Here is a 25,181-nt window from a genome sequence, read left to right on the forward strand (position 1 = left end):
TTGACTTTGTTCTCTGTGGTCAGGATCAGGAGTTCAGAAGGCCATGTTGCCTGCCTGGAGTCTGTATTCAGGACATCTCATCTGGACTGCAGAGAAACTTGAAATGGGAGGAGAAAGATCCCCTTGCAATCGTCCATCTAGGTACCAATGATAATGAGGAATGAAGTTCTGCTGAGGGAATATGAGCAGATGGGGGCTAAATTAAAAAGCAGAACCAAAAAAGTAATAAACTCCAGATTATGAACTGAGCCACAAACCATTTTGTACAGGGTCAACAAGAATAAAGAGGTAAATACTTGGCTCAAAGATTGGTGTGGGGGAAATTGGGTTCAAATTCATGCGACTTTGGCACCAATACTGGGGAAGGAGGGATCTAGGTGCAGTGTAACAGGCTTCACCTGAATCATGCTGGAACCAGAGTCCTGGTTTAACTAGGGCTGTAGATAAGGCTTTAAACTAAGTAGTGGGGTGTATTCAGTTGCATGGAAAGTTAGAGAATCAAAGGAGAGGAGAAGATAGCATTGCAGGTTAGTGATGGAGCTAATTATTGTAAGAATCAAAGGAAGGGACAGAATATGTGAATGCCATATTGCATCAAGGAAACATAAAAATATCAGGAAATGTGATAATAGAACAAACTTAAAAGACTTTGTATCATAATGCATGAAGCCTTCTGAATAAGGAATATGAACTGTCACACAAATCAAGATAAATGAATATGATGTCATACCCATTACAGGAATATAAGGAGATCAAACCTGGGAATGTAGTATTCAAAGATATTTGACCTTTTAGAGAAAATGGTTGAGAGTGTAGTGCTGGAAAAGCACAGCAGGTCAGGCAGCATCTGAGGAGCAGGAGATTCGACGTTTTGGGCATAAGCCCTTCATCAGGAATGAGAGTGGCTTATGCCCGAAACGTTGATTCTCCTGCTCCTCAGATGCTGCCTGACCTGCTGTGCTTTTGCAGTATTACATTCTCGACTGTGATCTCCAGCATCTGCAGTCCTCACTTTTCCTTTTGGAGATACAGGAAGGATGGAAAAGGTAGTGGGGTAGCACTGTGAATGAGAGGTGAAATAAGAACAGTCGTGAGAGACCATGTACACTCAGACGATGTAGAGTCCATTTGGGTGGAGGTAAAAAACTGCAAGGGAAATAAGACATTGATAGGGGAGAAGAAACAAAATGGTAGAGGGAGAGGATCCTGGCTGTAAGTACTCCTTCTTTTGTTGAGGTTTTTTTCAGTGCTAGAGCTGATGTTCTGGAGCAGCAATTACTGTTTTTGTAAGTTTTACATTGTTTTTGGACTTTAAAAAAATCAAAAATACTTTAAATGGGAGAAAAGAAAGAGCAGGAGATGAAATTGGAGATGCTTGGAGAGGTCAGAGAATGGCTCTAGACCTCATCAAGAATACATCAAAAGAATCAAGCAGTGAACTTTCACAGTTCATTGACTATGAAATTACAAATACCTCTGAAAATCAAAGAAAAACAGGCAGCACAGTGCACCTTCACACCTAAACTTGGGAGATCTCATTTTTGGAACTACACACAGCAGCTGGGAGTGTTCAGTGATTTCAGAGCCTGATCAGCTAAGTGTTTGATTTTAAGATTTATGAAACCTAAAAATCTTAGTCTGTTTTTATTTTGTAAATCTACAATAGTGAGTAAGGTGAGGGTTTTTTTAATGTTTCACTGAAATCTGTCTCTTGATTAAATTTTTGATGTAAAAGATAGATATTAAGTTGTCCCTAAGCAGTAAGGCTGTGCTAAGACAGAGTTTTTGAGGAAATGTCTTGTGATTCTTTTTGGGTAGATTCTGTATCTGTACATTATTTAAGGTGTAAGGTGGTTTTTAATAGAGTGATGTGCTCTTCCTGTTGAATGTGAAAGATTTGGGAGAATTCCAATATTTGTGGAAACATGTCTGCAGGAAGTGTGATTGGATGCAAATCCTATTGGATTGCATGGATTGATTGAAACCGCAGTTACAGGCAATGAGGGATTTTTAGAAGCCGGTAGTGTGATGGATGGCAGTTTCAGGAATGTAGAAAAACTGTAGGTATAGTCAGGTAAATAGGTTGATGTGAGGAAAGTTAGGAAAGGTAGGCAGGTAGTGCGGGAGTCTCCTGAGGCTATCTCCAAATCAAACTAGTATGCTGTTTTGGACAATATTGGGAGTGATAGTCTCTCAGGGGAATATAGCACTGACAACCACGTTTCTGCTACTGAGACTGGCTCTACTGTAACAAGGAGTGTGTCAAGTTCCAAGTCACCAATTGTGACAGGGGATTCTGTAGTCAGGGGCCTAGACAGACATTTCTGTAGCCTACAGCAAGACATTAGAATGATGTGTTGTCTCCCTGGTTCTTATACAGGTCACTTCTACCCTAGAAGAAATCCCAATGATCTAAAAATGTGAATCCCTGCCTTGTGCACCAGCTCCTCAACCATGCATTCATCTGCCGTGTCCTATTCCTACTCTCACTAGTACATAGCACTGAAGGCTCTCTCATAGGGGGCACAGAATATTCTCAAAAGGATGAGTGACCAATAGAAGGTAGTTGTACACATTGGTAGAGAATGTCGATGACATAGGAAGAGAAAGGGATGAGCTTCTGCAGAGAGAATATAAGAAATTTGGCAGCAGGTTAAAAAGTAGGACCTTGAGGGTCGTAATGCCTTGATTACTCTCAGTGCTATGTACTAGTGAGAGTAGGAATAAGACACGGCAGATGAATGCATGGTTGAGGAGCTGGTGCACAAGGCAGGGATTCACATTTTTAGATCATTGGGATTTCTTCTAGGGTAGAAGTGACCTGTATAAGAAGGACGGGTTGCACCTGAATTGGAAGGAAATCAATTTTCTGACAGAGAGATTTGCTAGTGCTACCTGGGAGGCTTTAAGCTTGTAAGGGGGAGGTGGGACCCAAAGAGGTAGTGAGAATAGAGATCAGTCTGAGACTGGTACAGTAGAGAAGAGGGGCAAGTTAAACAGTCAAGGAAGGCATGAGCAGGGCAAAGATTATTAAGACTGATACATGAAACGGCATTTATTTCAATGCAAGGAACCTTATAGGTGAGGCAGATGAACTTGTGATGTGGTTGGGAACATGGTACTGGGATATTGTATCAAGACAGAAAGGTGGCTCAGGGAGGATGGCTCACCTCAGGACTGGCAGTTCAATGTTCCAGGGTATGGATGCTATAGGAAGGATAGAAATGGTGGGAGTTGCAATAGAGGAGGGGGTGTGGCATTTTTGGTTAAGGATAACATTATGGCTATACTTAGGGAGGACATTACTGGGAGAATGTCCAGTGAAGCTATATGGGTGGAACTGAGAAATAAGAAAATGATGATCACTAATTGGGACTGTACTGTAGTTCCCCCAATATGGCCCCTTGCTGAGAGATTTGTATCATCAATAGTCACAGGTGAGGTGCCAGAAGACTGGGGGTTGGCTGATATGGTGCCATTATTTAAGAAAGATGATAAGGCAAAGCTAGGGAAGTATAGACTGGTGAGCTTTACATCAGTGCGGAGTAAATTGTTGGAGGTGGTTCTGAGGGATCTGATTTACACCCATTTGGAAAGGCAAGGACTGATTTGGGAGACTCAACATGGTTTTATGTGTGAGAAATTGTGTCTCGCTAACTTTATTGAGTTTTTTGAAGAAGTGACAAAGAAGATTGATGAAGGCAGAGCGGTAGATGTCTGTATGGACTTCAGCAAGATGTACTACAAGTTCTCCATGATAGATTGGTTAGCAGGGTTAGATCACATGGAATCCAAGGGGAGCTAGCCAATTGGATACAAAATTGGCTTGAAGTTAGGAGACAGAAGATGGTGGTGGATGGTTGTTTTTATGGGCTGGAGGCTTGTGCCCAATGGTGTGCTACAAGGATTGGTGTTTTTTTGTCATTTATATCCATGATTTGGATGTGAATATAGGAGGTTAGTAAGTTTGCAGATGACATCAACATTAATGATTTAGTGGATAGAGAAGAAGGTTATCTCAAGAGTAAACAAGACCTTGATCAGATGGACCAGTGGGCCGTGAAATAGCAAATGGAGTTTAACTTAGATAAATGTGAGTGTTGCATTTTGTTCAGGTAAATCAGGACAAGACTTATCCAATTAATGGTAGTGCCCTGGGAGTATTTGAAAATAAAGGGACCAAGGGGTACTGGTGTATAGTTTCTTGAAAGTGGAGTTGCAGGTAGACAGATTGGTAAAGAAAGTGTTTGGCACGCTCGCCTTCATTGGTCAGTGCATTGAGTATAGGAATTGGGATGTTGTTGTGGCTGTATAGGACTTTGGTTAGGCCATTTTTAGAATGCTGTATTCAGTTCTGGTCTCTGTGCTATAGGAAAGATCTTAATCAACTTGAAAGGATTGAGAAAAGATTTAGATGGATGTTTCCAGGATTAGAGGATTTGAGGTTTAGGAACAGGCTGATTAGGCTGGGGCTATTTTCCCTGGAGTGTCGGAGGCTGAGAAGTGACCTTATAGAGGTTTATAATATCATGTGGGGCATGGGTAGGGTGAATAGCCAAAGCTTTTTTCTCAGGGTAGGGAAGTCTAAAACTAGATGGCATAGGTTTAAGGTGAGAGAGGAAAGATTTAGAAGTGATCTGAAGGGGATCTTTTTCATGTACAGGGTGGTGCGTGTATGGAATGAACTGCCAGAGGAAATGATGGAGGTGTTTATCATTCGAACATTTAAAAGTCATCTGTATGGGTACATGAATAAGAAAGGTTGAGGGACCTGGGCTAAATGCTGGCAAATGTCAATGTGGCAGTGGCCTTGTGATATTATTGCTCGTCTACTAACTTGGAAACTCGGCTAATGTTCTGGGTACCTTGGTTCAAATCCTGCCACACAGATGGTGGAACTTGAATTCAGTAATTGGCGATTGTCGGAAAATCCCTTTGGGCAATGAGGGGCAGGCAATAAATTTTGGCCCAGCCAGAGACATCAACGTCCCATGCGTGAATTTTAAGATAAAGGGGACCAGATCAGTTTAGGGTATCTGGTCGACATGGATGCGTTGGACCGAAGGGTCTGTTTGTGTGTCGTATAACTTTATGACTCCATGAGTAGCATACAGACCTCAAAAACAGCCACTGCATAAGAAGGGCTATAGATCAACAAAAATAGACATAGAACAGGAATGGGCTCTTCAGCCCATGATGTTGTGCTGAACGTGATGCCACAAATTAATCCCTTCTGCCTGCCCCTGGTCCATATCCCTGTATTCCTTGCATATTCACTTGCTTATCCAAAGGTTCCTTAACAACCCTAATGTATCTGCCTCCATGACCACCCCTGGCAATGTGTTCTGTACTCTTACCACTCTCTGTAAAAAACATGCCCTTCACATCTCGTTTGAAGGTTTCCCTTTCACCTTAAATGCATGCCCCCAGCATTAGACATTTCAACTTTGGGAAATAGAGTCTGCCCATCAATCTGATCGATACATCTCATAATTTTATGAACTTCTGTCAAGTCTCCCCTCAGCCTCTGCTGCTCGAGAGAAAACAACTTGAGTTTTTCTAGTCTCTCCCTATAGTTCATACCCTCTAATCCAGGCTGCAACTTCGTAAACCTCCTCTGCACCCTCTCCAAAGCTTCCGCATCCTTTCAGTAATGTGATGACCAGAATTGAACATAACAGGAGCATATAATAAGAATAAGGCAATAATTATCAGTGACATAAAACTTCATGTTGTTGAGTTAATCAAAATAGAAGGGCATTAGGGTTAGTTTCATCGAGCAATGTATCATGGAGCTAATAAGGGGGCAAGCTGTCTTGGATCAGGTAATGAGGCAGTTTTAATAAATGACCTCAGGGTAAAAGAATTCTGAGATAGTAGTGATCATAACATGATAGAATTTAATATTCAGTTTGTGCATGAAAAATTCGAGTGGGAAACAGCTCTGTTTTTAATAAAGGGAATTACAGTGAAATGATGATAGAGTTGGCTAAAGTGAATTGGGCAGGTAATGCATGTCTCAGCAAAACTACATCCTGATAAGGAGGAAAGATTCTGAAAGAGGGGCAAACCAAACGTGGCTAACCAAGGATGTGTTAAGTTGAAAGAAAAAGCCTATATGGAAGCAAAAGTCAATGATAGCCCCAAAAACTGGAATAAATTCAGAATCCAGCAAAGAAGGATTAAAAAGATAATAGAGAGAAAGTAAACGAGGAAGGAAAACTGGTGAAGAATATAAAAACTGACAATATAAGTTTGTTTAAATATATAAAAAGGAAGAGAGAGAGGTCAATAGTGAACCTTGGCCCTCTAGAAAATGAATCTTATGTTATTGGAAGTATAAGACTTAAACTGATATCTTGCACGTTTTTATTGTGGAAGATACTTAAAATGAATGCTATTAATAATTTCATTAATACTAAATAACATGGGAGAGGAATTATGCACCACCATCACTAGAGAAACTTTATTCATCATTAGACAAAATAACGGAGCTGAAGTAGGTAAATCCTCGGGCCTTGATGGCTCACATCCTCAAATTTTAAACAAGGTATCTGCAAAGATAGTGGATGCATTGATTGTAATCATTCAAATATCGTTGCATTCTGGAGAAGTACTGTGAGTGGGGATAAGGCTTTTTTTCAGGTTGGTGACCTCTGATCAGTGGGGTTTCACAGGGATTAGTGCTGGGACTACATCTGTATATCAATGACTTGCAGGAAGGAAGCAAATGTATTGTGGACAACACAAAAATAGGTGAGAAGGAGGATTGTGAGAGGGATACAAACATTTGACAGAGAAATATTGATAGGTTAAGTAAATGGGCAAAAAGTTGGCAATTGGAGTCTAATTTGGGACAATGTTAAGTTATGCATTTTAGAAGGGAGAAGAAAAGAATAGAATATTGTTTAAATGGAGAAAAAATGCAGAGACTTGGGGGGACTTATAGATGAAAGGCAGAAAGCTGGCATAGAGATGCAGCAGGTAATCGGGAAGCCTAAAGGAATGTTGGCTATTATTTCAAGTGCTTTAAAGTACAAGAGTAGGAAAGTCTTAGTGCAACTGTACAAGGTGCTGGTGAGACCACATCTGGAGTAGTGTATGTAGTTTTGTCCTCTTACTTAAAGAAAAATGTCATTTCATTGGAGGCAGTTCAACCAAAGTTCACCAAGGATAATCTCTGGTATGGAGGAGTTGCCTTATGAGTAAAGGCGAAATAAATTGGGATCCTACTCACTGGAATTTATTGAAACTCATTGAAAATAAAATGTTTCTTAAGGGGTTTGACATTATAAATGCTGAGAGGATGTTTCTCTTCATGGGAGTGTCCGTGATCAAGGAGCATGGTCTCAGAGTTAAGGGGTGCCAATATCATGGATGACGAAGAACGTCTTCTCTCAGAAGGTTGAGAGTCTTTGGAACTCCTTGCCATGGCAGAGACCTTGTGAATCTTTAAGGCTGTGGGGCAGACACCTTGTGAATCTTTAAGGCTAAGATAGATAGACTCTTGATCAGCAAGAGAACTAAGGGTTACATGGAAAGGGCAGGAAAGTGGATGTGAGGATTGTTGGATCAATCATGATCGTGTTGAATGAAGCAGCAGACTCGAAGGGCCGAATGGCTTTCTCCTGATCCACTTTCTTTTTATCTTAATATATGTATTTATAATTTTTTATAGATTATTACAGATTACATTACAGTGTGGAAACAGGCCCTTCGGCCCAACAAGTCCACACCGACCTGCCGAAGCGCAACCCACCCATACCCCTACATCTACCCCTTACCTAACACTAGGGGCAATTTAGCATGGCCAATTCACCTGACCTGCACATCTTTGGACTGTGGGAGGAAACCGGAGCACCCGGAGGAAACCCACGCAGACAGGGGGAGAATATGCAAACTCCACACAGTCAGTCGCCTGAGGTGGGAATTGAACCCGGGTCTCCGGCACTGTGAGGCAACAGTGCTAACCACTGTGCCACCGTGCCGCCCACGGTTTTGTTTTAATTTTGTTTTAATTCATTCACAGGAGGAGGGCATCGCTGGCTAGGCCAATATTTATTGCCCATCCTTATTGTTAAGGGTCAATCACATTGCTATGGGTCTGGAGTCACACGTAGGCCAGACATGGTAAGAAAGGCAAAGTAGATAGGCAAGAGGCTGGAAGAACACAGCATGCCAGGCAGCATCAGGAGGTGCAGAAGTGGATGTTCGGGTGTAACCCTTCTTCAGGACTGGGAGTGAGTGTGTGGGGAAGCTGCAGATAAAGGGGGAGGTGGGGTCAGGGTGGTGAAGTGGGGATAGGTGATGACAGACAGAGGATACAACCTGGTTGGTCAGTGGGAGGAATGAATCCAGGGCAGGGAAGAGTGGAAGGGAAGGACTGGAAAGGGAGTCGAGGGATGGGAGGGAGGTTATTTGAAATTGGAGAACTGAATGTTGAGTCCTCCGGGCTGTAGGATGCCCAGGTGGAAGATAAGGTATTTTTCCTCCAATAGGAACTGGTTTGTTTTGGCCATGGAGGTTGCTAAGGATGGTCATGTCAGAAATGGAGTGGTTGGGAGAATCGAAATGGGCAGTGACTAGGAGGTCCGGTCGTCCCCTGCGGACCTGGTTATGATGCTCGGTGAGCCGTTTCCTAAGTTCACATTCTGTCTCCCCGATGTAGAGAAGACCACATTGGGAGCACCTGATGCAGAAAACTAGGTTGGAAGAGAGACAGGTGAACTTCTGTGCCACCTGGAAGGACTGTTTGGGGCCCTGGATGGAGGTGAGGGGGTGGTGTGCTGGCAGGTTTTGCATTTTTTCTGGTTGCAGGGGAAGGTATCTCAGGGTTTGATGGCAGGGGTGGTTTGAACCAAGTACTGTTGGAGGAAACGGTCCTTGCAGAAAGTAAAGATGGCAATTTTTTCCCCGAAGGGACATTAGTAAACCAAATGGGTCTTTCACAACAATTGATAATGGATTCATGATCATCATCATTAGTCTCACAATTCCAGATATTTATTGAATTCAAATTGCACCATCTGCCATGGCAGGATTTGAACACTGCTCCCCCGATCATTACCTGGGTCTCTGGATTAAAGTCCAGCGATAATACCATCAGGCCAGTTGTTTCCCCTTAACAAGTGATACTTGGCGGGGGGGAGTACAGAAACCTGGTTCGTGCTTGCTGTTTTCCTGTGTTAGAACGTCAGGGGAAGTCTGTGTATGTATATAAAATCCTTAACTTTTATAATGACTATGGGAATAGAGAGGCTTGAATTCCAGTATGCTACCTCAATGAGGTGTAACAAAGACCATCTCCAGCAAGAGAGATTAAGCATTATTTCTTGACACTCAGTGACATTACTATCACTGAATTCCCCACTATCAACATATTGGTCAATTACCATTGAAATACTGTAGTGGCAAGAGAAGGTCAGAGGGTAGGAATCCTACAGCAAACAATTTGTTTCTTGAGTAACCAAAGCCAGTTCAATATCTGTAAGGCATGTCAAGACTGTGATGGAATACTCACCACCTGCTTGAATGAGTGCTGCTCCAACAATATTCAAAAAGCTTGATACCATCTATGACAAATCCCACCTGATGGGCACTGCATTCACAAACATTCATTCCCCCCTCAATTGATGCTCACTTCCAGTAATGTGTACCATCGACAAAATGTACTGGTGAAATTTATTATTGCTCCTTAGATAGTGCCTTCCAAACCCATAACCATTATCATCTTCATGAATAGAAGCTACATGTGAACTCCATTATTTGCACACTTCCACCAAGCCACTCACTATCCTGACATGAAAATACATTGGCTGTTCCTTCAGTGTTATTGGGTTGAAATCCTTGGAACTCTCTCCCTTAAAGTACTGTGAGCATACTTAGACCAAGTGGACTGCAGCTGTTCAAGAAGGCAGCTCACTGCTACCTTTTCAAGGGAATTAGGAATGGGCAATAAATGCTATTCCAGGCGGTGATGTCCAATTCCCATGAATGAAGAAGGAAAATGTATGCCTCATTGGGGTGAGTGATTGGCTGTGCATAATCTCATTACACAAATGTAATTCAGGTTTTAACCCTCTTGAATATATCCTGGATATTATTTGGGTAAATGAATCAGAAGCTGAGAACTGCAGATCTTTTCAGAGTTCTAGATGCCAGTTAATTGCACTTTAGAAATTTAAACTTACTATTACTTCCTTGCTAGTCATTGCATCATGGTGTCCAAAGTGTCCTGATGCACATCTGTCAGGGTACATACAGTGTCCAACTATCTGAAGCTCAGGAGATCTGAGCTAACATGCTTTCTGTTGACTTTATTTTATCTTGCAGCAGGTATGTACAAGGAAATCCTATGTTAATGATTAGATTAGATTCCCTAGAGTATGGATACAGGCCCTTTGTCCGTACAAGTCCACACTGACTCTTCGAAGAGTAACCCACACAGACCCAATCCCCTTCCCCACACTTACCCCTGACCAATGCACCTATCACTATGGGCAACTTAGCATGGCCAGTTCACCTGATCTGCACATCTTTGGATTGTGGGTGGAAACCGGAGCACCCAGAGGAAACCCACGCAGACACATGGAGAATGTGCAAACTCCACACAGACAGTCACCTAAGGTGGGAATCGAACCCAGGTCCCTGGTCCTGTGAGGCAGCAGTGCTAACCACTGAGCCACTGTGCCGCCCTGACTGAACCGCCATACCACCTCCCCACTGAGCCACAGTGCCGCCTTACATTGTAAAATGAATATTTATACATTTTTATTGATTTGAATATTTTTCCATGATAAAAGGAAAATAGACTTGCATATAGAGCCTTTCACATCTGTTAGAAGTCCTAAAGTACCCTACAGCCAGTGTAATACTTCTTGAAATGTTGTTTCTGTTTAATAGCAATGGATAGGGTAAATAGGTAAAGTCTTTTCTGTGGGGGCGGGAGTCTAGAACTAGGGGGTTTAGGGTGAGAGGGAAAAGATTTAAAAGAGACCGACACTGTTTAAGAAAGGTGGTAAGGACAAGTCAGGGAACTATACACCGGTGAGCCTGAACTTGGTGGTGGGCAAGTTTTTGGAGGGAATCCTGAGGGACAGGATGTGCATGTATTTGAAAAGGCAAGGACTGATTAGGGATAGTCAGCATGGTTTTGTGTGTGGGAAATCATGTCTCCCAAACTTGATTGAGTTTTTTGAAGAAGTAACAAAGAGGATTGATGAGGGCAGAGCAATAGATGTGATCTATATGGACTTCAGTAAGGCGTTCGACAAGGATCCCCATGGGAGACTGATTAGCAAGGTTAGATCTCATGGAATAAAGGGAGAACTAGCCATTTGGATACAGAACTGGCTCAAAGGTAGAAGACAGAGGGTGGCGGTGGAGGGTTGTTATTCAGACTGGAAGCCTGTGACCAATGGTGTGCCACAAGGATCGGTGCTGGGTCCTCTACTTTTTGTCATTTACATAAATGATTTGGATGGGAGCATAAGAGGTACAGTTAGTAAGTTTGCAGATGATACCAAAATTGGAGGTGTAGTGGACAGCGAAGAGGGTTACCTCAGATTACAACAGGATCTGGACCAGATGGGCCAATGGGCTGAGAAGTGGCAAATGGAGTTTAATTCAGATAAATGCAAGGTGCTGCATTTTGGGAAAGCAAATCTTAGCAGGACTTATACACTTAATGGTAAGGTCCTAGGGAGAGTTGCTGAACAAAGAGACCTTGGAGTGCAGGTTCATAGCTCCTTGAAAGTGGAGTCACAGGTAAATAGGATAGTGAAGGAGGCATTTGGTATGCTTTCCTTTATTGGTCAGAGTATTGAGTGCAGGAGTTGGGAGGTCATGTTGCGGCTGTACAGGACATTGGTTAGGCCACTGTTGGAATATTGTGTGCAATTCTGGTCTCCTTCCTATCGGAAAGATGTTGTAAAATTTGAAAGGGTTCAGAAATGATTTACAAGGATGTTGCCAGGGTTGGAGGATTTGAGCTATAGGTGAGGCTGAACAGGCTGGGAGTGTTTTCCCTGGAGCGTCGGAGGCTGAGGGGTGACCTTAAAGAGGTTTACAAAATTATGAGGTGCATGGCTAGTGTAAATAGGCAAAGTCTTTTCCCTGGGGTCGGGGAGTCCAGAACTAGAGGGCATAGGTTTAGGGTGAGAGGGGAAAGATATAAAAGAGACCTAAGGGGGAACATTTTCACACAGAGGGTGGTACGTGTATGGAATGAGCTGCCAGAGGAAGTGGTGGAGGCTGGTACAATTGCAACATTTAAGAGGCATTTGGATGGGTATATGAATAGGAAGGGTTTGGAGGGATGTGGGCGGGTGCTGGCAGGTGGGACTAGATTGGGTTGGGATATATGGTCGGCATGGACGGGTTGGACCGAAGGGTCTGTTTCCATGCTGTACATCTCTATGATTCTATGACTCTAAATTCTGCAATCAGTTTGTGCAAACCCAGATTCTGTAAACAGCAATATGAACATCTCCAGATAATTTACTTTTTACATCAGTGTTGGGCAGAATGTAAGAAATAATTTTATGAAATAGTTCCAGAAGATCATTTACACCTGCCAGGTTCCTAAGTTAAACAGGAACGTGGCATTTTTGACAGTACTCATTCCCTTGATCCTGCACAACACTGCCACATTGAGCCCACAATCCTCTGACTCACCGGTGAGACTGCTAACATCTGAGAAATTGCTGGCATACTTGTTTTTTTGTGAGCTTGTGCATTTTGTTACTTGGTAAATTGTTGCAGTGAAGAAGTTATGTAGAGTCACTCAAGAAGGCATTTCACTTTTCTGTTCTAGTGCTTCCAGTGCTTTTCAAGAAGAAGCTTCAGAATAAAGAACATAAAGAAGGGAGTGTCGCCACATTGCAATGTGAGCTGACAAAACCTGATGCCCCTGTAAAATGGAAAAAGGGATCCATGTTACTCGATGCTAATGATAAATACAAAATGAAGCAAAAAGGTTCTAATATTGAGCTGATTATTCATGACTTAAAACTTGAAGATGCTGGAGAATATACCTGTGACTCTGGGGAAGAACAGACAACTGCTTTGTTAAAAGTAAAAGGTAATCAGCTTCTTTTATGAAATGAGTTTGGCATTTCTTTCTACCTAATGTCCTTCCCAGTTCTTCACGTGGCAAGATAAAACCATGTGCATTTCTAATAATGGGTAGACAACTCTCTGTAAAGGGAGATTTAGTTAGATGTGAATATTCTGTTTCCAGAGGAAAATGAAACCATTCTGATGTAAAATAAATGTGCTTGTATGAGTGTGTTGAATGCATTAGAAGGACTAAGCATAGAAAAGATTGAATAAGGCCTGATATTGGGTGAGGGAACAGTGAGGAGAAAGTGAGGACTGCAGATGCTGGAGATCAGAGCTGAAAATGTGTTGCTGGAAAAGCGCAGCAGGTCAGGCAGCATCCAAGGAACAGGAGAATCGACGTTTCGGGCATAAGCCCACAATGATGCTTGCCTATTTGTTGCAATGTAGGAGTTGCAAGCACCATAAAAAGGTACTACAGATGCTGAAGAACTGAAATACAAACAAAATGCTCAGCAAGTCTGGCATCTTTTTGTAGACCATCTCTGCACAGATCTTGCTCAATATGCAAAGCTGCCTGCTATTTTGAATAATACAGGAGTGCACAGCAATGTCCTATGAGGTAGTCAGTGGTTATACCAAGTACCAAGGTCCTTCGCGTTCTAATGAAAAGTCACCAAAACATGAAATTTTAACTCTGTTTTCTCCCCACAAATCCTGGGTCTAGAGCTCCTTACATTAAGCAAAGAAATCTATTTAGTGTAAGGAATTGTAATGGACATTTTCAAACATCACTCCGCAATCTGGAAAGTTTGGATCTTCAAAGCTTTAGTCCAGCATTAACAGTGGACCAAATTTCTAGGAGCAGAAGTAAGCTATTCAGCCCATGAATCTGCTCTCCCATTCAATGAGTTCATAATCCTCAATTTCATTTTCCTAAAACCCAAAACTCTTGATTCCCTTATTGATTAAAAGTCTATCCATCTTAGCCTTGAATACAGTTAATGACCCAGCCTTGACACCCTTCTGTGATAAAGAAGCTCACAGATTCATTACCATCTGAGAGAATAAATTCCATCTCATCTTTGTCTTAAATGGACATCCCCTTATTCTATGATTATAACCTCTGCTCCTAGACCCTTTACAAGGGATACAACTTTTCTGCATCTGCCCTGTCAAGCCTCCAAGGAATCTTCTAAACTCTAATGAGTACAAGGTGATCTTACTAAACCTTTCTTCGTAGGAAAATCCCCTTGTACCCAGCATCAACCTAGTGAATTTTCTCTGGGCTGCTTCAAATAGCATTGTCTTTACTTAGCCAAGGGGACTAAAACTCAGAGTAGTAGGGGCATGGAATGCCCTCCCTCCAAGTAGTAGTAGACTTGCCAACCTTAAGGGTGTTTAGATGGTCATTGGATAAACATGTGGATGAAAATGGAATCGTGTAGGTTAGGTGGGCTTCAGATTGGTTTCACAAGTCGGTGCAATATCGAGGACCAAAGGGCCTGTACTGCGCAGTAATGCTCTATGTTCCAAAACTGTTCAAGTATTTCAGATGTGGTGTAATGAGTGAATTGTATAGCTTTTAACAAGACTTCTCAATTTTTATGCTTTTGAAATAAATGCCAATGTTGCCATATGCCTTGACTCATACCTGCTGAAGCTTTATGCTAGCTTTTGTGATTCCTGCACAAAAACCCCCAAATCATCTGTATTGCTGCTTTCCACAGTCTTTCCCCATTTAAATTATTTTCAGCTAATCTATTCATCTAGACAAAGTGGATAACCTCATTTTCTCCTACATTATATTCCAATTGCCCACTCATTGAATCTATCTGTAATTTGTCTGTTAACTCTTTGTTTCATCATCATTCCCATTTTTTTGTGTCATTCATAAACTTGGCGATAATACATTCACTTCTGTTATCCTCGTCATTAACATGAATTGTATATAATTGTGGCTTAGTTCTGATCCTTGTGGAATTATTAAATCTCGAAGTGCACCCTTTATCCCAATTCTGTCTTCTATTAGTTCACCAATGCTCTATTCATGCTAAGATACTAGTTCCAACCATTTGAATTCTTACCTTATTAAGTTGTTATTTTAGGAGAAGCAATGGCCTGGTGTTATTATTACTAGGCTATTAATCCAGAAATCCAGCTGATGTTTTACTGGGAATCCATGTTTGAATCCTGCAGAGTTTGAATTCAGTTTAAAAAGTCTGAAATTAAGAATCTGCTGAAGACCATGAATCCATTGTTGATTGTTGGAAAAACCTAGGTTCTTCATTATAATTCTTCATGGAAGGAAATCAGCCATCCTCACTTGGTTTGGCCTTCATGTGAGTCCAGACCCAACAGCATTGTGGTCGACATTCAATTAACCTCTGAAATGGCCTAGCAAGCCATTCAGTTATATCAAAAATTTCCACGACATGAAATCAGATGGACCACCTGACATTGACTTAGGCACTAGAAAAGACAACGGCAGAAACAACCCTGCCGACCTTGCAAGGTCCTCCCTAATAACATCTGGGGGTTTGTGCCAAAATTGGGACAGCTGTTTCACAGACTAGCCAAGCAAAAGCCTAATATAGTCACACTCACGGAATCATATCTTCCAGACAATATTCCAGTCACCACCATCCCTGGTTATGTCCTGTCCCTTTGGCAGGACAGACATAGCAGAGATGCTGACACAATGGTAAACAGTTGAGAGGGAGTTGCCCTGGGTGTTCTCAACATTGACTTGGACCCCAAGAAGTCTTATGGCTTCAGGTTAAACGTATGCTGTTTAAAAACCTCCTGCTGGTGACCATGTACCGTCTTCCCTCCACTAATGAGTCAGTACTCTTCTGTGTTGAACACTGGCAGTGGCAAGGGCATAAAATGTACACTGGGATTTCAACGTCCACCTTCAAGAGTGGCTCGGCAGCTGCACTACTGATTGAGCTGGTGGGTCCTAAAGAACATAGCTGCTAAACCGAATCTTTAGCAGGTGGTGAGGGGACCAACAAGAGGTGAAAACATGCTTGACCTTATGCTTAAAGATCTGCCAGCTTGTTATGGTATAATAGTGGATTCCATGGGATGTATGAAATAATATTTATGAATATAACAGTAAGTATAAATCAGTAAATATATAATAAAAATCTGTAATCTACTTTAGATAGAGTTATAGAGTCTTACAGCACGGAGACTGGCCCTTTGGCCCAAACTAGTTCATGCTGATCAAAATCTCCATCCACTCCAATCCCATTTCCCTGCACTTGGCCCATATCCTTCTAAACCTTTCCTATCCACGTATTTGTCCAAAAGCCTTTAAAATGTTGTTGACGTACCCACCTCAACCACTTCTGTGGGAAGCTCATTCCATGTACATATCACCCTCTGTGTAAAATAGTTGTCCCTCGGGTTCCCTTTTATTCTTTCCCCTCTAACCTTAAACTGATGCCCTCAAGTCCTTGATTCCCTAACCCTGGAAAAAAGACTGAGTGCATTCACTATATATATTTTAGAAACATATACAAGCTAAAGAGTGAATTTATTAACTGAACTATACAATATAATCTATAATCTGCTTTAGCTATATAGAGTCATAGTCATATAGCACAGAAACAGACCCTTTGGTTCAACTTGTCCATGCTGATCAGGTTTCCCAAACTAAACTAGTCCTATTTGTCTGCATTTGGCCCAAATCCATCTAAACTTTTCTTATTCATGTATTCTCCAAATTCTTTTAAATGTAAGTGTACCTGCATCTACCACTTCCTCTGGCAGTTCAGTCCACATACGAACCATCCTCTCTGTGTGAAACGTTGCCCGTCTGGTCCCTTTTAAATCTTTCTCCTCTTGCCTTAAAATTATGACTTCTCATTTTGAACTCCCCTAATCTAGGGGAGTTTAATCTTTACTGTTCAGCTTATCTAAGCCCCTCATGATTTTATAAATGTCTGTAAAGGTCACTGCTCAACCTCCTATGCTGCATTTTAAAATGTCCTAGCGTATGCAGCCTCTCCTTATAACTCAAACCCTCCGGTCCTGGTATATCCTTGTAAATCTTTTCTGCATTCTTTCAACTTCAGTGATACCCTTCCTATAGCAGAGCAGCCAGGACTGTACACAGTTCTCCAAAAGTAGCCTCACTGAGTGGATCTATTAGCTTAAACTACTTTAGCCAAGTTGAACATATTTACTGGGTCTCACTGCCTTGTGTCCTTCGGAACTCCCCCCTTTATGACAGCTGGTCTGGAGAACTCAGGTTTCCTGGCACCAGTTGTGATCTCAGTATGAGGTAAAATCCAATGAATATTGCAGAATCCCTGGTATTAATACTATTCTGGATGCTTTTAGTACTTTCCCAGATATTCCATTGTGCAGAAAACCATCCTCCAGGTGGGTGGTTCCCCAACAGCCGAAACAACTGCCTTGCATTAAACCACTTGTCTTCAATTGCACATTGTCAATTAACCATTAATAATCTTGAATATTATCATTTTTAATCTTGCCACTACACAGTTGTAGATGCTTCAGTCCATGACAGTCCATGACCACCTCACAGTTGTTGTGGAGACGAAGTTCCACCTTTACATTTAAAATACCCTCCATTGTTTGTGTGGCATTAACACCATTCTAAATGGGACAGACTTTGAACAGATCTAGCAATTCAAGACTGAGTATCCATGAGGTACTGTTGTCTATCAATAGTAGCAGAATTATACTTCAATGTAATCTGCAACGTTATGGCCAGGCATATCCTCCACTCAACCATTACCAGCAAGCCAGGGGATCAATCCTGGTTCAGTGGAGAATGCAAGAGGGCATGCCACTTCTTTGCCACTCCAGGCATACCTAAAAATGAGGTGCCAATCTTGTGAAGATACCAAACAGACAACTTGCATACCAAACAGCATAAATGAAATGTGTTATATTCGGTTCTGTTTCTCTTGCACAAGGGTGTTGTCACTGTGATGCCGAAATGTCTCCTTCAGACAGGCAGTTGATAAACAACTTTGAGTTCTGCCTTGCTGTGTTTTTTAAAAGTGAGACAAAAGAATCATGAGATCCAAAAGGCTTTTAGTTTTACTTTCAGTTTGTTGAGAATGTTGCTGCTAGCTGTTGGAGCTAAAAGCTTGAGTTCCCTGCTACTAGAGTGAAGTTTTAGACAGTGAGGTTTTCTCTTAAATTTCAAAAGGGGCAACTTGTTTCTTTCAGTGTTTCTTTCACCTGGACTGGAAAGAGACAGTATGTGAGAATCATAACTGTCTTGCTGAATTGCATTTTTGCCAAATGGTGTGTTTATGGGATGCTGCCTGTATTGGAACAGTTGATGATTAGTGGTTAAATAATATTTTTACTGTATTGAAATATGTAACAAGTTAAGTTGTGCCAATTTTTGTTCTGTTGTATTTGAACAGTAAGAATTAAATTGTGTTTTGATTAAAACTTCGTAGCGGACCAATCAAATCATATCTGGAACTCAGCACCTTTCACTTGTCTTTGTAAAAAATATAAAAGTTAGGGTCTAGGCTATCTCCATAATATTGAGGGAGTGTGGTCTGGTCCATAGCATTTAGAGCTAAGCTCTACAGTCCTACCACATCCAGTCGGCAACAATGGTGGACAATTAAGCAACTCTCTGCAGGTGGAGACACCATGAATATCCCCCTCCTAAATGATGGAAGAACCTAACACAACCGTGCAAAAGATGAAGCTGAAACATTTGCAGCAATCTTTGCCCAGAAATGCCGAGTGAATGATCCATTGTTGCCTCCTCCAGTAGTCCCAGCATTACAGATACCATATTTAAGACAGTTTGATTCAGTCTATATGATATCAAGAAACAGTTAGAGACACTGGTTATTGCAAAGCCTATGGACCCTGACAACATTCTGGCAATAATACTGGAGACTTGTGGTCCAGAACTTGTCATTCCATTAGCCAAGCTCTTCCAGTATCGTTACAACAATGGTATCTACCCAACTGTGTGGAAAATATAGTGTCCTCAGCCCAACCATCTTAGCTACTTCATCAATAACCTTCCATCTATCATAATGTCAGAAGTGGGGATGTTTGCTGATGATTGCACACTGTTCAGCACCATTCACGACTCCTCAGATACCGAAGCAGTCCATGTTCAAATGCAACAAGATCTACAAAATATCAAGGCTTGGTCTGACAAGTGGCAAGTTACATTCATGCCACACAAATGCCAGGCTTTGACCATGACCAGTAAGAAACAATACTTCAACTCCTGATTCCCCAAAGCCTGTCCATTTACAGGGCACAAGTCGGGAGTGTGATGGAATACCCCACACTTGCCTAGATGGATGCATCTCCAATGACACTTAAGAAGCTTGACTATTATCCAGGACAAAGCAGTCTGCTTGATTGCCATCACACCCACAAATATCTATTCCCTCCATCACCAATACTCAGAAGCAGCAGTATGTACTATTTACAAGGTGCACTGCAGAAATTCACCAAAGATACTGAGACAGAATTTCCAACCCAAGACCATTTCTATCTCGGTGGAGAAGGGCAGCAGATACATGGGAAAATCACCCCCTTCAAATTCCCCTCCAATCCACTTATTATCCTGACTTGGAAATATATTGTTGTTACTTCACTGTCACTGGGTCAAAATCCTGAAATTCCCACCCTAATGGCAATGTGGCTCAATGGTTAGCGGTTCAAGAAGTCAGCTGTCATCACCACCTTCTGAAGGGCAATTAGGGATGGGCAATAAGTGCTGGCCATCCAGCACCATTCACATCCCATGAATGAATAAAAAATGTAATTTTAGCTGCAGTATCTTTACCAAATACAATTTGGAAATCTAAATATATTATCTACTGGTTTCCTTTTATCTATCCTGTTCGATACCTCCTTAAAGAAATATAATAAATTTAGCAGGCATAATTTTCACTTCATGAAGTCAAATTGGTTCTGTTAGGTTATATTATTATTTCTAAATGCTCTAGTTTTACCTTCTTTATAATGGATTCTAATATTTCCCATCAACAGATGCTAAGCTAGCTGGCTTGTGGTTAGTGTTTAGTTAGTTCTCCTTGGCAGTTTTGCAGTCTTCTGAGACTTTTCTAGAATCTGAGGACTCTTACAAACAATGCATCCACTATTCAGTAGTTGCATTTTTAAGAAACCCTACAATGTGTCCCATCAGGTCCAGAGGACTTATAGGACTTTAGCTGAATTAGTATTTGTCTTCGCGAACTAAATCTTTCTCAAAGAATTTAATGGTTACTGTAGCCATATATATTCTTCATCCTAGAGGAAGCTACACATTGCAAATCATGGAATTATTATGATGTAAAATGAGGCCATTTGACCCTTCATTCCTATACTGGTTCTGTTAGGTAGTGCAAATCTCCTGCCCTTTTCCTAATACCCAAGACAGAGGATTGAATCTTACCATATTTTGGCAAGCTGTAATTTTTATTGAGTTTCATAGAGTGTGTCTGTCAGTGAGGTCCAATGAACCTTTGTACGCTAGAATCTCAAATTCACATTGTTAATTACGTACCATGCTCAGGTGGCACTCCTAACATACATAACAACTTAAGAATCAGGAGCAGGAATAGGCAAGTCAGCCTCTGAAGCGTGCTGTGCCATGACTGATCTCATCTTGACTTTGATTCCACTTTCCTGCCCACTCCTATAACTCTTGAATCTGTTACTAATTAAAAATCTGTCCCTCTCTCCTCATATGCGATGTTAGGTCAGTTGTCCCATTTGGTATAGCCGTACATGTTCACCATACTTGGGATTGCTCTGAAAGGTCATCTTTAAAAGGCACTGAGAATCTAGTCAAGTACTATCAATATGTAGCTGCCGTGCATTGTTCATTGCATTTGCTCCAACGCATGGCTGATAAGGGGAAATTGAAGCTCTACTTCGCAGTCAGAAGCCTGGTAGTCCTGGTGGAGAGGGTAATGCAGAGGAACTAAGAGGTAAATTACAAAGGAGATCAGAGTTAGAATCTTTGGATTACCCCCATTGCCACCTGCCACTGAGAACAGAAATAGAAGAATAGATTAGATTAATGCATTGCTACAGTGATGCAGTAGGAGAGATTTAGATTCCTGAATCACTGGCATGTGCAGGTCTAGTACAAGCTGTTCAGTTACACCCTGGCTAGATCGGGACCAATAACCTTGCACAAGCATTCACTACTGTGGTGTGGGATGGTTTGAATGGCATATGGATATGAACTGGGACAGATGGGGAAGGAAGGAAAGAAACAAAGATAGAAACTAAAGGTAGAAAACATTGAAAATGAAATGTAGAGAAGATAGGAGCTAGCAAAAATAGGTCTGTTGTAAAAAAAAAGAATAAAAATATTAAAATATACATCTAAACGTACTGTACCTGAGTGCATGGAGACTCCCAACATGGTAAACTGATAAACAGTTGAAATAATTGTTCAGACTATGTGGTATAAGACAATTATGATTGTTTTAAAGACACATGGCTGCAGGTAACTAAGGCGGTACTGAATAACTAAGGGTATTCAATATTTAGGAAGGATTTGCCAGAAAAATGTTAATAAAGGAAGAAATCAGTCCAATACTGAGAAAGAGAATTGGCTGAGAAACTTAAATGTAGAATCAGTCTGTAGGTGAGAATAAGAGTTGTTACAACAGGGGGCAAATAATGGGCGGCATGGTGGCTCAGTGGTTAGCACTGCTGCCTCACATCACCAGGGACCTGGGTTCGATTCCAGCCTTGGGCGACTGTCTGTATGGAGTTTGCACATTCTGCCCATGTCTTTGTGGGTTTCCTCTGGGTGCCCTGGTTTCCCCCCCACAGTCTAAAGATGTGCAGGTTGCCCATAGTGTTAGGTACATTAGTTAGGGGTCTGGGTGGGTTACTCTTCGGAGGATCAGTGTGGACTTGTTGGCCCGAAGGGCCTGTTTCCATACTGTAGGGAATCTAATCTGTCTATTTCTATATTCACAACACATTAAAATTAAAATCTTTAAAGACCCTCAAAATTGACCTCACTTCCTTCCTAGACTTCTGAATAACCCAATCCCAGACTCTGCGAATAATCAATTCCAATCAATTGGTTTCCATATTAAACAAAAAAAATAGCAATTTACTAACAATATAGTGACTTTACTAGACTAATATTAAACAACAACACAGGTAAGAGATTAATCAAAGATCAAAACTGCCAGATTACTTAAGTGGTTTTCATGATGCATTGTTCCTTAAGCATTGATAATGGTTTCTTGGTTGATTTTCTGAGGATGCTGATCGATGAGTTAAAAGCAGTAATACCTATAACTTAGTTTTCTATTCTGTGAGCTTCCAAAAGGTGACAAGGGAGATTAGGCAGGGAGCTTTCAAATTATCAACAATTAGATTCTTTTTCACTGAAAACACAATCCAAACCTAATTTCTGACCACTCCCTAACTGACTGCCTGCCTCTCCACAAGGTCCTAGTTTTTTATTTATTCATTGGATGAAGGCATTGCCAGCTAGGCCAGCGTCCCAGGGGACAATTAAGAGCTAACCATATTGTTATGGGCCTGGAGTCACATGTAAGCCAGACAAGTAAACATGGTCTCCCTCTCTAAAGGACATTAGTGAACCAGATGTTTTTTTCTCACAATCAACAATGAATTCATGGTCATCATTAGAATCTGAATTCCAGATTTTTATTGAATTCAAATTTCACCATCTGCCAAGGCAGGATTCAAACCCAGGTCCCCACTATATTCGCTGGGGTCAGAAATAATCATCCAGGGAAATACTACTACGCTGTTGCCTCCCTTTAGTTACCATTCAACATTTGCCATCTGCTTGAGAATAAGGTCTTTTCCAGACTTGCAACCAATTCCCAGGTACTGACCTCATTACTAACTAACTTCTGCTATCTGTTTAGACATAATGCTCTTCCCCAGTGATAACTTGTCTGCAGAATCTTGACCAGGAACCAATCTGCAATTAACTTTCAGGTCTGTCCTGACAAATAAACAAAAGCTTGATGATCTGTTTTCCTTTCAACACAAGCTGTTACCCACAGCCCAAAAGTTATCTTTAGCTTATAGTTCTACAGCTCCAAACTAAAATTGATAAAAGAACAAAATAAAAAATAATGAAATATCTGTAAGGGTTCCAACATGCCTCCACCCTCAAAACATTAAGCACCATTTCCTTCATTAAAGGTTAATTTCATTGATTTAAATGACAAGGTTAGTAACACTGAAACAACAAATGAAACACTAAACTCATAACCGTTCATTCTTCCTCCCTCCATAGTCTTAATTGCTATTCAACTTTCTTGGTCACACTCTCAAATGTATGACAGTTTACATTTAGGAAAATGCATCAGCAATTGCATTTTCTTTCCAGGAAAAATTAGCAATTTTTGAGCTAAATGGCTACTGATCTGAAAACTATGGAATCTTATTTTTAAATTCATCAGTAAGCTTTTATGGATTATGAGCAGCAAAAATGACTTTCAAGTTGTTTTCATAAACCTTGAAGTGTTGAAGAGCTGTTAGACTGCAAGTGCCTCTTTTTCTAATATCCATGGTAGGATGAGATGTGTCAGTTTAGAGAAATCACTCTGGAGCCTGCATAGTGTTGAAAGGATGGAATATTGAAAATAAGGAACACATCCTTTAATAGAATGTGGTTTCTTGGTTGTGCAGCACTTCTTGAAATTTCTTTTACAAACATGTATAGATATACATTTCCTTCATCAAGACAATAATATTGGGCTGTTGTGAATCCAAAGATTTGGGTTTTGGACCTGAACTCAAAGCCCATGACCATGCATTATCATCTTCTTGAGCTAAATATGCACAATTATTGTCTCTTTTAGCCCTGCCTGTGCACTTCAAAAAAGAGCTTCAGAATGTGGAAGTTCAGGAGGGAGACACTGCCTCACTTTGCTGTGAACTCTCTAAGGCAGATGCCTCAGTGAAATGGAGAAAAGGATCTATTTTACTTCATCCAAGTGACAAACATGAAATGAAGCAAAATGGTACCAGTGTTGAATTGCTTATTCATAATTTAAAACTAGATGACTCAGGAGAATACACTTGTGATTGTGGTGACAAGATGACAAAGAGCTGCTTAAAAGTGAAAGGTAAGGCAATCTACTTTACTCCTATTAGTGATTTTTTTTTTTGTTTTTTTACAAGCATTTAAAAATATTCCCATGTAGCATTATCATTAATTTATATATAGAACATAGAACAGTACAGCACAGAACAGGCCCTTCAGCCCACGATGTTGTGCCGACCACTGATCCTCATGTATGCACCCTCAAATTTCTGTGACCATATGCATGTCCAGTGGACTCTTAAATGTCCCCAATGACCTTGCTTCCACAACTGCTGCTGGCAATGCATTCCATGCTCTCACAACTCTCTGTGACCATATGCATGTCCAGTGGACTCTTAAATGTCCCCAATGACCTTGCTTCCACAACTGCTGCTGGCAATGCATTCCATGCTCTCACAACTCTCTGTGTAAAGAACCCGCCTCTGACATCCCCTCTATACTTTCCTCCAACCAGCTTAAAACTATTACCCCTCGCGTTAGTCATTTCTGCCCTGGGAAATAGTCTCTGGCTATCGACTCTATCTATGCCTCTACCTTGTATACCTCAATTAGGTCCCCTCTTCTCCTCTTTCTCTCCAATGAAAAAAGTCCGAGCTCAGTCAACCTCTCTTCATAAGATAAGCTCTACAGTCCAGGCAGCACCCTCGTAAACCTCCTCTGAACCCTCTCCAAAGCATCCATTTCTTTCCTATAATAGGGCGACCAGAACTGGACGCAGTATTCCAAGTGTGGTCTAACCAAAGTTTTATAGAGCTGCAACAAGATCTCACGACTCTTAAACTCAAACCCCTGTTAATGAAAGCCAAAGCACCATATGCTTTCTTAACAACTCTGTCCACTTGGGTGGCCATTTTAAGGGATCAATGTATCTGCACACCAAGATCCCTCTGTTCCTCCACACTGCCAAGAATCCTATCCTTAATCCTGTACTCAGTTTTCAAATTCGACCTTCCAAAATGCATCACCTTGCATTTATCCAGGTTGAACTCCATCTGCCACCTCTCAGCCCATCTCTGCATCC

General features: G+C 41.3%; 1 protein-coding gene across 2 annotated transcripts in view; it reads left to right on the forward strand.

Annotated features, from left to right (window-relative positions):
• obscnb (obscurin, cytoskeletal calmodulin and titin-interacting RhoGEF b) overlaps positions 1-25,181 on the forward strand; it is an 802,448-nt gene that overhangs the window by 323,265 nt on the left and 454,002 nt on the right. For both annotated transcript variants that reach the window (XM_072576281.1, XM_072576282.1), the window contains 2 exons: positions 12,815-13,081; positions 23,916-24,182. In XM_072576281.1, coding sequence (XP_072432382.1) covers positions 12,815-13,081; positions 23,916-24,182 — 534 coding nt within the window. The remainder of the gene's footprint in view (positions 1-12,814; positions 13,082-23,915; positions 24,183-25,181) is intronic.

The sequence above is a fragment of the Chiloscyllium punctatum genome, chromosome 8, assembly GCF_047496795.1.
Source record: "Chiloscyllium punctatum isolate Juve2018m chromosome 8, sChiPun1.3, whole genome shotgun sequence".
NCBI classification, from domain to species: Eukaryota; Metazoa; Chordata; class Chondrichthyes; order Orectolobiformes; family Hemiscylliidae; genus Chiloscyllium; species Chiloscyllium punctatum.